We start from the raw sequence: 12,923 nt of genomic DNA, 5'->3' as shown, positions 1-12,923 counted from the left end.
ACACCTGTACAGTATTAAGTAGTATGAATACTTGCCCAATATGTTTTTAAATATACATTACTAGATTAAATAATAATAATAAACAATGTTTTAATAATTTAATTTTAAATAAATGGAGGAGGTACATGGAGCACGCTGTGAAATCTAAACAAAATATCTCATTACTGGGCTATCCATCGACTGCTTATACCATGGATGGAATGGAATGCCATTGAAAATCATGCCACATCAGTCAATAGGTACACGAACGATCTTCATCATTACCATATGGACAACGGTGTCTACAAGTCTAGGTAACGATGACAGTTGCCATCCCATGTTAAATCGCGAAAAAAAAAAAATCCACTCCGCCCCCATTAAAAACGACTGTCGGCCTACATTTTATGTAATTAACATCTGATCTAATATATTACATACTAGGCCTATGTGGTTGGCTACGGATAGCCAAGTGTAGAGTAAGAAAAGCTAAAAAATTCATATGTAAAGGAAAATCATCCTAGAGCAATGCTGAAAAGCTACCGTCTCAAAATAGAACAAAAATTCCATGTGGGACCTTGATATCATGTATCTAACAGCAACGTCCTCAACCACACAACAGTGCGGCAACACGAAATGTGCTGTAGATACACTCATCGCTACTGACTGATTTGAATAATATGTGGTTTAATACACATAAAAGTAACTTGTAGCCTACATTTCCTGTTATAAATCTGATCTATTACACACACGTACTACCCTGCCAGCCTATAGTTCGTCTTCCTCTAGCTCTAGGCCAGCCTGCATTACAGTACATTGTTTATCTCTCCATCTCTCAGAGGAGAGTCCACCCACCCTTGCAAGCACTACAAAACGGCTCATTCTTCGCTACCAACTAGACTCGTGCAGACGCATTTATTAGCCGCAAAGCTTACCATTCCAGGCCGTGATTGGTTGATAAACACAATGTGGAATATACAGGTGATTTGCAATCTGATCAATGACGAACACGTACAGAGTGTAAAAAGAAAAGGACAGATTATATGACATGCATTATCTTCAAAATGCAACTAATATAACAAATTTTGGGATGATATATAATATGTACTCAAGCATTCCTATAATATAATTAGGTGTACATTCATGTACTTTTGTCAAACTTATAAAACACTTTATGAAGTCAATTCCAATTTTTGACGAGTGTAAGTACAGTAGTTCAACATGGTTTTCTAAGAAATATATGTTCATATACTGTGCTATAGTAGTTATACCGTTGGAAAGGTATACAATTCGCTATTAAATTGGTATAATTTTTAGTGTTGAAAAAAGTTCAAGTAGTTCAACATGGTTTTCTAAGAAATATATGTTCATATACTGTGCTATAGTAGTTATACCGTTGGAAAGGTATACAATTCGTTATTAAATTGGTATAATTTTTAGTGTTGAAAAAAGTTTCTCCTGACTGCTTCAAAAACATGCCTCAATTTTGACCCTCTATGAAACATACTTGTGTTCCCTGATTGTAAAACAGCCCAAATAAGCAATATATGACGACTTGTCTCATCCCCGCACTTGGCCCTTTAATGCAATAATGCATGTTTTTCAAAGTCAGTCTGACTCAGAGGAATCGTTTTATACTTCAACACTATTGTTTGTATATTATGATATAGTCTTGTTCCCCTTGTATTGTATCAGTCGTATGAAACAATACATGACATTTATATGTAGCAATAAAAATTGAATAGAGACAATAGTGATTTGTTGGCTTGTTGTACTTTTAGGTTGACAGTACTTAGTATTACTATTTGAATAACATTTCAAAGTATACTTTAAAAAAGAAATACATAAAGTATTGGACAAATATAAAACAAAATTTAATACACAAATGAGAAAAGGAATGAAAATACAGAGCAGGTCAAAAGACTGATAAGCTTCATGGGTATCCTGATGGAGGGGCTGATGTCTCCGACAAGAACAAAGTGGGCGTGGTCGAGCGTCGCTAAAAACTTTTTGAAAGTGGTCCAGGGAAAGCCCTCAAACCCCCCCACCCACAAAAAAAATATGGCAATTGAGAGGACAGGTTTCAAAGGTTTATATTGTCTATTAAATGTGTACAAATTAAAAATAATTTTTTTTCTCCCTGACGAATTGGGGTTTTTCTCCCAGCCCTGTAGACCCACCACTGAATATACTGTAAGACTGTCCCAAAATACAAATAACACTGCTTGGATATATACCATACCCGTAGGGGGAAAATCATAGAATCCTACAAAAAAAAAAAAACATAGGCCTAAGCCTATAATTACACTGTGGATTATCAGTGATGATGAAAGTAAGATGTACAGTCTGTCTCAGTCAGAGCAGTCTCAGTCTAGCATCATCAATCGATTAAAGACAATCATCATGTGCTGCACTTCAAAAAAATGCACCAACAATTATCCGCCCTATACTCAGTGGAATGAATCTCCAATAATCACTAGCTGAGGTCGCGGAGGTTGGATGGATCTAATTTTGTCTAGCCTACCCTAGGCTGGCAAGAAGGTAGGTCTGCTTTACTAACCACAATCGTCTCTGTCACTGTCAGTACTAGCGGGAATGTCTCTGTTCAGCAATGTCTTGACCTAGGCTATATCTTTTTCTCAGCCCCCTTTTCTGAGCTGCGGCGATGGTCTGTGAGATTCACAGCAACAATTTAATGCATTGGTTTCCTTCAAATTTGTTTCGACATCCAAAAAAATTATCACTAAATCTGTAGACATTTATCAGCCATGCAATGGTGTTCGGATTTTCGTGCTTTTTTCCTGATCCTTCGTTCACGGCGGTCTTGGTATGATGAAGTCATAATTTACATTAGGCATTTAGAGAAATAGACCGGCATTACATCAATTTTGGCATATTTTCCGGCGCCGGCATAATATACACTTCCTTTAAAAAAAAAAAGAGCGGATAGACTAATCCAATAATGACAAAAAAACAAAACGGCAATAAACCAAAATGGCAATGATTCATACCAAAACGGCAACAGACGAAAATGGCAATGTCAACTACCAAAACAGCAATAGGCATAGATTAAAACGGCAAAGGAGCAAAAGTCAATGCCAAGACTGAAGCGCCACCGGGCTCGGGCAGCAGTTTATAATTTTTTTTAAACAAGCAAATTTCCAGGACAATTCCAGGACATTCAAGGTCAAATTTTCCAACTTTCAAGGACACAATATATAGCTTAATACAGTAAAATATCGGCTATTTTACGACTGAGTGATTATAAAACTTATATCCTGTACTACTTTTAAATGCATGTTAGTTGAGTGTATATTAAGTTTTATCAAACTCTAATTCGGAGGCGATGGACCTGTCTCTTTTTCTCACGCTCGTGGGAAATTAGGTTTTTATCACATGTGTAAAATTTGACGGTAAGCAAAGGAATTCTCACAAGTATTGGGAAGTACCGGTAAAATAGGCCTAAGGCAAGGGTGATCGCCTATAGTGAAGTAGAATTCTCCTCTCGTCAGTAAATGTGCGCGTACAAAAATGGTCTTATCATTGCTTAAACGCGACAGTGTGTTTGTGGCGCCGCGGGGTGTCCATGGTTGTTGAATTCAGCGAACAGCTGTGGTGAAGCTGACATTATATACAGTAAAACAATCCCTTCGATGGGTGTACATTGCGGAAACGTACGGCACCATCCTACGTACCGGCACTGATCTGCTGCCGACCAGCATTGTTTTTCAATGATTTTGTAAACTTTTAACATAATTAATGAAATATCTTGCCCTAAATTCAAGAACTTTAAACAGTAAACGCCCTTTAAATACCATTTACTAAGAAAATAACTGTAGAATTACACGTTCCCATATTTACTTAATTGTTCATTAACTGCCTTGCGCTTGATAGGGCCAAAACATGCCCATTCGTGCTGAACAAGTGTGCACGCCTGGAGAGTGATGAATTACCCAAAGCGAATTCACCGGGCTGAGCACGTGCGACAAGACCTGTTCAACTGATTAAAAGTCCAAGTTTAATATTTCAGTACTGTTTATAACACACAATAGAAAGCAAATAACACCATAGCAGATGTCAACAAAGTTAACGATTATGATTATCAATGTCTGAATTAAAATTAAATGTAAACATAATTAATATACAACTCCATTCACTGAATCGCACAAGTTTGTCTGAACCAGCCAGTCAGCCATTTTCAGCAATGACATTCTTTGATAACATTCCTGAATTGGCGGTGTATTGGTGGGAACGTTTCACATTCAATTTACTGTTACTAGGCAACTTGTAGCTTACTGCAATTAATGGTAAATGATCAAATTTCCAGGACATTCAAGGACAATCTTATATTTCCAGGACTTTCTAGTACTGGAAAATGCTCATTTGTTTTTCCAGGACATTCAAGGAATTTAAGGACATGTACGAACCCTGTGAATAGTTTTTTTTGTTTTTTGGGGTTTTTTTTACACATTCATGATGAATTATTTCATTATTTTAAAGTGTTATTTATTAAATTTTTTTTTTCTCTTTCCCATTTTTTACTTTCATGACATAAATTGTTTAGCCTCATATTATCTGTATTTTAAGGTTTTTAATTATTTAAATGTTAAATGGTTTTATATTGTATATATTTTAATTGTGTTCCCCAATCTTTCTTACTATTGAATTTGTATGTTGTATTATTGTTATTATTATTACTATTATTATTTTTATTATTATTATTATTATTATTATTATTATTATTATGATTATTATTATTATTATTTTTATTATTAATGTTGTTATTCTTTATTATTATAATAATAATAATAATAATTAATAATTATTATTATTATTGTACACTTTCATGTTTATAATTGGTTTTGTGAGTGCCAAATTGGAATTAAGTTTTACTTCTTAAAGAAAACTTTCATAGACCATCCTTCCATCATCTTTTATATTAATATTTTTTTTGTCCTGCCATGTACTGTGCGAATTCTATCTGTTTTGTACAATGTTTTGATGATGAACTGATGATATACCAAAATAAATATTGAATCAGAATTATGGTCTGTTAATTTTATTTCAGTTGTACTTTTTTTTTGTTATATTAGTATAGCAGTTAAAATAAAACCATCAAACCGAGGTAAATACGAGTTAACAGCACCTTAAAGTTCATGAATAAGGTGCGAAATCAAGAGAGGGGTCAATAACCTTTTAATTTTAAAAAAGGCGTTTTAAAAGCAAACTATTGTTGATTCGGTAATTCAATTATTAATGGTGTTGCCTACTGTTTAAGGTCAACTGGTTTATTGATTGAGGGTTTTGACTTATTGCCGTTTTGGTCTTGCCGTTTTGATATATTGCCGTTTTGGTCCATTGCTGTTCTGGTCTAAAAGTGTTGCCGTTTTGGTTTTTTGCCGTTTTGGTTTTTTGCTGTTTTGGCATTGCCGTTTTGGTCATTGCCGTTTTGACTTATTGCCGTTTTGTTTTTTTTGCCGTTTTGACCTGTTCCCATCCATTCACGCACACACACGCACACACACACAGCAGCCTGCCTAGCTAACTAGTAGGCCTACTAGGATAAGCCAGGGCGCAGTAAGCCTACTATTGTATTACTAGGCCTAGGAGGCCTACCCCTCCCTAGGCCTAGCCTAGCCTAGGCCTACTACTACTACTAGTAGTAGCCTAGTAGGCCTACCTAGCTAGGCCTATATTATTATAGGGGCCTAGGCCTAGACAGTACCTTTGTATCCACAACAGGTGCTGAGTTGAGCATCATCCGCTTCTGAATTTTCATTACAGAATTACCCTCTTCTAGTGGCTTTAAATGTGCTATAGAATCATGGTCCTGTTCTTCTGTTTCACTGTCGCCGTCAGAAGCGTAGGTTTGCAGCGCCGTTATTGCCGCCATCTTTAACAACATACTGCATGTAGTCGCCTTATTATCCAGTCGTTAATTTTCAATCTTTGCTTTTCAACATGATGCACCGCCAGGAAAGGAAAGACGGATGAAAAAAGTCTATGACATAAATATCGTGCTTATTTTGTTCAGCTTGAGCCTTGAACACTGCTTGGATTTACTCCAAGATCTTGGGATTTTTATGACACTTTGGGGTCTTGGGATTTTTTTTTACTTTTTATTAAATCTTAGGATTTTTGGAATGACTTGGAATTTTTCTTGGGAATTTTGATTTCTCTCAGTGTGTTCACACTGATTTTGTTGTTGTTGTGCGGCACGATGACAAATGTTACAGAAGAAAGTGGCTCAGAATTATTCAATTTATTAAATCCAGAGAACTTATCAGAAGAATCATTAATTCATATTTTACAACAGGTAGGAGTATCGTTTTTTTTTTCTTTTTTCTTTTTTTCATGTCATGTGGCTGAAAAATTTATTCAGGCCATGCTCTCTGGCTAGGCATTCTGCAAAACACTATCAGCCAACAACAACAGACTACCTCGAGCGAGACGAATGCAATGCTCGATTCTCCTGGTTGCCTTCCCAGCTCTGCTTTAAGCCCACACCATCCTCCTAGGCATTCCCTAGGCCTAGAACTGAGAGCAGCTGAATTATTGTCTGGTAGATTAGTGTGCAAAACAGGCAAGGTCTAGGCCTATGTCTTTTTGTTTACTGACTGAAAATCTTGTGATTTAAAATAGGCCTAAAACAAACTATTTTTAAAACAAAAGTGGCTGCATCTAGGGCCTACGCCGATCTTACGTCATGCTGTAGGCCTAGTGCATTAAAGCCCCATTCCCGGCAAAATTTCAGGTGTTAAGAAAAATCTAATTTTTGTATAATGTTATAAAGATTTATAAATATAATACGGAATTGCTAGTTTACTAAATTTTGCCATTCCTCATTAAAAAAAATGTAAAATAAGACTGAAATTAGATTTTTTGTGTTCCACACAAAAAATAAATGCAGATAAATTTTTCATGTTTGATTTTGCGATAAATGTATAAAGGGTTTCTGGAGAAAACGGCAAAAAACCAAAACGGCAATGACCAAAACGGCAATGATAAGTACCAAAGTGGCAACAAACCAAAACGGCAATGTCAACTACCAAAACGGCAATAGACTGAAGCGCCACCGGGCACGGGCAGCAGTTTATAATTTTCTAAATCGTTTTTTTTTTTTAATTATTATTATTATTATTATTATTATTATTATTATTATTATTATTATTATTAATATTGTTATTCTTTAAATTTTTTTTTTCTTTCGCGCTTTTTTACTTTTATGACATAAATTGTTTAGTTTAGCCTCATTTTGTGTGTATTTTAAAGTTTTAATTATTTAAATGTTTACTGCTTTTATATTGTGATTCCACCAATTTTTTTACTATTCAATTTGTATGTTATACTATTATTATTATTATTATTATTATTATTATTATTAATGTTGTTCTTCTTTCATGTTTTTTACTTCTTTGACAATTTAGCCTCATTTTCACTTATCGCTGTACACTTTCATTGCTGTTTTGGTCCATTGCCGTTCTGGTCTAAAAGTGTTGCCGTTTTGGTTTGTTTGCCATTTTGGTTTTTTGCCTTTTTGACCTGTTACCGTATAAAGACTAATAAAGATGATGCAAGCATGATGTAAATTATATTTCAGTTTTGATTCTCTTTTACTTTTATTTTTTACATTTTAATACAGTATATGTCTATTGAACAATATTTATTATTTCACTCAAAATAGTAGAGCATGGAACCTTTGTGATCACTGTAATAGCAGCAAGAGTATTACATTATAATATGATGCATGGGTCTTGAGGTGCAGTACAGTACCTACGCTATCTTGGTAATGACAAAGGTTGGAGTTATCAGCAGCTAGGAACACTCACCATTCCTGAGATAGCGTACAGTACCATATTCCTAGTCACTGCCTAATTTATACAGTAAATATTAATATTCAATTTTTTGTAAAAAAGCCAGCAATTTTTACTTTTAATTGCAATTTTATAGGCCAAGTTGAGGTCATCTTAATATTAAATTATTAATAATTTGTTATTTTTAGTCCCTGTATTTTAATAATGATCAGTTATTTTTCAGTAACTGAACTTGTAAGAAGCATGAAAACAATTATCTGGACACCCTTTAAATATTTTTATTTTTTTTACAGCGACTGGTTATAATTGATGATGTCAACAGATCTAAGAAAGAAGATTTGGTCAGTTTATTCCATAGAACAGTCACACCTCAACCCCAAAGAGTGATGCCTAAAAATCGTATTGGGAAAGTTCTAAAAAGTGCGCAAGAACAGATTGCATCACGTAAACCAAAGTCTATTGAAACGCCTAATTTACTCACAGCAGCTCAGTCAACTGCATCAAAAGCACAGTCGTAAGTGATATTTCTACGAATATTTTTCCTCATATTTGTACGTTTTGATATTCCCAGTGGCAGATTCAAGGGGGACCCATCCAGCCTGGGTCCTCTTAATTTTTCAAAACTATAAAGCAAAATGGAAAAGAAAAAAGAAAATTATATTCAAATTTAAGTCTGAGCATGCCATTTCCAGTCATCTAGAGGTGCCATAAGCATAGATAAATGATCAATGATAAAGCGCTAAAAAGAAAATTTTCACATACTGTAGAAAATAAAAGAAATAAGAGATGTTTTCACACTACAGCACGATTTAATAACAACTTATGATGTATACGATGAAACACATATTCATAAATCAAATCAAATGATGTCATAATCATGGGAAAACAATAAAATCGTAGTAGTAAAAACGATTTTATTGTCATAGTGTGACTAGGCCTTAGTCTAAATATGGGAGAGGGGTGAAAAATGGAATGACCTGATTGAAGCACAAACTTCTGTAGACAAAACCCAGTACAGTTTTGATTTGAATCTTACCGGGAATTTACCACTGATACTGTTAACTAGAGAAATTAAACTGAGAATATGATTAAATATTAGTTTATTTTAATACTTTTTAATTGTTTATTAGTTATATGTGAGTATTTTCCTGAAATAGTACCCCTAACAATAACATTTATCAATTTTTTAATAATTTTAATACCAAAGATTGTTTACTTTCTTTAGAATTTATCCCCATTTTATTTTTCATTTTCTTGCAGTTCATCTCAGAAAGGTGGTCTCGTCATGTCAGCAAATATCCAGTCACCTGGTTACAGATTAAAACCACCTCCCGTAGTACTCAACAACAAAAATCGCATCGCTAAGTTGAAGAGAACCAGTAGTAGTCAGCTAGAGGGTGAACATCCTAACGGAAAATTTACAAAGATAAAAAATCCATCATCTTCAGTATCATCATCATCAACATTACTGTCATCACCTGTTGCAATTAAAAAACAATGCATAAAATCATCGACAGCAACCAGTCCAAAAGCATGCAAACCCCTACCAGTAAAGAGGCCTTCACAAGAAACAGAACAGGTAATTAATGCTGTTATAATATAAGTTACATAAAATAAATATCATAGTTCCTCTAGTATAAGTTCCCCCCCCCCCTTTTTTTGGAGGGTTGGCTTATACCCTGGAAATCTCATTATCAATCAAAAGGCAATTTTTCATCAGTGCATGCCTAATTCCGAGCCAACATTTGATATTTTTTGACATTTATGTAAACGTCAGCTAAGCTACACATTCAAATTATACCCAGGGCGTTTGCCTAAAGAAAAAGTGTGTAAAATTGGGTGCAAAGTAATGGGGCGAGCTTAAACCTGAGGAACTGTAATAATATGTATTTGATTTGACCAGCATGCTTTTAGAACACTAGGTTCTACAATTGCAGCTGTATTCAGCGCGGTAGCGTGTAACCCAACCATTTAACTCCTGGTTTGAGAGAAGCAATACAGATGAAGAGCCTTACCCTAGGATGCAAACAAGTAAAAGCCATGCACCCACTGGGCCCGAATGCAATGCCATTATGCACGCGCAATGGATCGTTGTTAATGATGATACATTCAAACTACCACCGAAACCAGCAGACGGCCTATACATAGTCCACTGCCCACAGGAAGCAGAGTAACATTCTTAATGTTAATCTGAGTGCCCAGCTTAATCCTCAAACTCTGGCTTGGAAATCAAGAGCCGCTGTGCCACCTGCCTCTACAATAACGCGCATAATGCAAAAAGCTTCTATCTCCTTTATACGCAAAAGTGCCAACATTCCAAGATATAACCTAAATACTGACTGTTATTAATGGCTACATTTTTTTTTTGTCAACAGAATCCGGTAAATGACAGCTCACCGAAGAAGAAGATAAAAACGATTACCTGGCCGTAGTGAAAACGATGAAACTTGGCTCACTTTGAGTGACGGGATTTGCAATGAACCGACGCAGCGCAAGCCCAGGAGAGTGCTTTACACATATAGGTTATGATAACGTGATATTTTTTACTGTCATGCAAGAGTGATTAACATACAGTAGTTCAACTCTTTCAACGTTTGACATTATCATGCCTATATATTGACAATGTTGACATTATCATGCCTATATATGGACAATGTGGATTTCATCATGGCCATATATGGAGAGTGTATGACATCATCATGCAAAAAACAGAGCTTCCAAATTTAAACACATGCTATAAATATTGAGAGCGTAAAAAGATCTGCATGGTAATCTATGTGGAGCTATGTTGTCTTATATGGAACTATGTGATAATCCAATATGGATCTTTGTTATAATCCTATATGGATCTGTGTGATAATCCTATATGGATCTGTGGGATAATCCTATATGGATCTGTGTGATAATCCTATATGGATCTGTGTGATAATCCTCTATGGATCTGTGTGATAATCCTATATGGATCTGTGGGATAATCCTATATGGATCTGTGGGATAATCCTATATGGATCTGAGTGATAATCCTATATGGATCTGTGGGATAATCTTATATGAACCTCTCTGTGATAATTTTTATGGAGCTGCATATACAATATGGGCCTCCTGGTATAAATGCATTTGTAAAGATAATGTAATTATTTACAACAGAGGAAACAAATGATATAAAATGAAGAATCAATTTATTTTGCAGATAATTATGCAAAGGTAAATTATTAATAATAATGCCAGATGAAATTCTTTTAAGAATAGTGTTTCAAATTCGCCCCAGTTAAGCCCAAATCAGAAGCTGCACGACGTAGCCAATGCTGTTTCCCGTGGTGTACATGCCAGTTAAATGTAAATGTGATAGGTCTACATCAGGCACAGTCGAGTCATGGAGTATTAAACATTTTTGCAACCTAAAAACTGTTCCGACGATAAATTTCGCCGGGCAATGTCATACAACACTGTCCGAATTGGCCTTTACAGTACAGTACCAAGTTTATTTTCAACGCTATAATTTTCATTCTTTACCATACGCTCATAAACTACCCTGATGAAATGTGTAGTGGTTGATGTACCAAATTATTTTTTTTTTACATGAATTATTGAAGTGTTTGAATGCCATTTCATCTTGGAAACAAGTCACCATAATAATAATAATTCTTTATAAGCATCAATCATGGGATTTGTTTTAACAAAAAGATATTTGCGTATCATGATTAATTTTTTAATATGATAGCTGTTTTATGGATGAGATGTACCAAAATAATTTTATTTTACATGAATTATTGAAGTGTTTGAATGCTATTTAATCTTGAAAACAAGTCACCATAATATGAAAAATTCTTTATAAGCATTAGTCATTAGGATTTGTTTCAACAAAACAATATTTGCATTTCATGATTAATTTGTTAATATGATGGGTGTGCGGCATTATTAAATATAAGGCCAGTATTCAGTAATTATGATTATTCATTTTCTATAAGGCCTGCATAAATCTTTTATCAGTATCTGAATACTAACGTGACTTTGGTGGATGCGGGATTTGGCTGTAGCGGGTGTGTGAGAGTCCACACCACCTCAGGCCAGCCATGGTTGGGGCTGAGGTTAGAAAAAATGTTAAGAATATGAACCTCTAGGTGCCCAGAAATTACACTCCATACTTTAAAAATCTTAACGGTACTATGTTCATAATTATGAAATTAATTTATGAACAATACAGTACAATTATTTTTCTTAATACAATTTAGGGCGAGGGGGGTAAGATTTCACTGTCTGCACACACCCCCCCCCCCCTGTATCCGCCCAAGCATGAAAATGTCAACCTAATTTAGTGCTTTTAGAATAGACCAGCTGGACTCACCTGGTTGGAAATGAGCACATTGCATTATAAACTTACATATGAATGAATGTATTGTTTCTGTGAGGGGAGTATAATTACTGAAGCATATAGAGCCCTTAGGCCTGGTATATCAAGTGTGTGCTGTACAGGGTTTTATAGCAGTTTAAAATCATATATCTAATCACAGCTACTGTAAATTTTGCCTCAGAATTCACTAATATTTTTTAAGTTTATGAACTAGTTAAATTTCTTTAACCAATTTGCTACTAGTATCAATGTTTTGGTCAATCACAACCCACGAAGTGAGATCTTATGATGCCATGAACAAGGAAGCAAGTAGCACTCTACTGCATCATTGATAGGATTAATAATAATGTGAACAGTAAAGCCAGGGAAAAGGCTACTGGTAGTATTCATGCCTTTAGCCCAAGGAAGCAATTCTAATAATAATTAAGTATTTCTTACTACAATACCAAAATATTGTACCTTTATACTGATGTAGATATTTTTTTTTTTGAAAATCGAAAATAAAGAAATTGATTTTAACAACATGGCTGGTATTTTCTGATAATTCTTCGATAATGTCGTAGTTGGAGAACAGAGATTCCAGACATGCAGAGATGGGTCCTACTGTATGTGTGAAAACGAAGCATATAAATAGGGCTGATATTCCTGGCATATCAGCTGTGTGCTGTAGAGGGTGTTTAGCAGTTTAAAATCATATATAACAGCCTAATTTTAAATACTGTAAATTTTGACTCAGAATACACTAATATTTTTTAAGTTTATCAACTAGTTAAATCTCTTTA

At 34.8% G+C, this 12,923-nt stretch overlaps 1 protein-coding gene across 1 annotated transcript; it reads left to right on the top strand.

Annotated features, from left to right (window-relative positions):
* Nucleotides 1-6,018: 6,018 nt before the first annotated feature.
* LOC117125509 (ashwin-like) lies at nt 6,019-12,665 on the top strand. The gene is made up of 4 exons (XM_033272016.1): nt 6,019-6,292; nt 8,084-8,304; nt 9,051-9,369; nt 10,166-12,665. Exons 1-4 carry the CDS (start codon nt 6,197-6,199, stop codon nt 10,220-10,222), a joined length of 693 nt encoding a protein of 230 aa, XP_033127907.1. The 5' UTR covers nt 6,019-6,196; the 3' UTR covers nt 10,223-12,665.
* Nucleotides 12,666-12,923: the final 258 nt, after the last annotated feature.

This window comes from Anneissia japonica, unplaced genomic scaffold, assembly GCF_011630105.1.
Source record: "Anneissia japonica isolate Jap-2015-1 unplaced genomic scaffold, ASM1163010v1 scaffold7731_len1735946_cov199, whole genome shotgun sequence".
In the NCBI taxonomy this organism is placed as follows: Eukaryota; Metazoa; Echinodermata; class Crinoidea; order Comatulida; family Comatulidae; genus Anneissia; species Anneissia japonica.
The sequence above is the reverse complement of the archived record's forward strand: the minus strand, read 5'-3'. Positions and strand labels throughout refer to the sequence as shown.

Excerpts from the sequence above, each read along its gene's own strand:
- LOC117125509 (XM_033272016.1), top strand. The coding sequence starts at position 6,197 with ATGACAAATGTTACAGAAGAAAGTGGCTCAGAATTATTCAATTTATTA. Across the intron at positions 6,293-8,083 it reads TAATTCATATTTTACAACAG|CGACTGGTTATAATTGATGA; the intron begins GTAGGAGTATCG and ends TTTTTTTTACAG. Across the intron at positions 8,305-9,050 it reads ACTGCATCAAAAGCACAGTC|TTCATCTCAGAAAGGTGGTC; the intron begins GTAAGTGATATT and ends ATTTTCTTGCAG.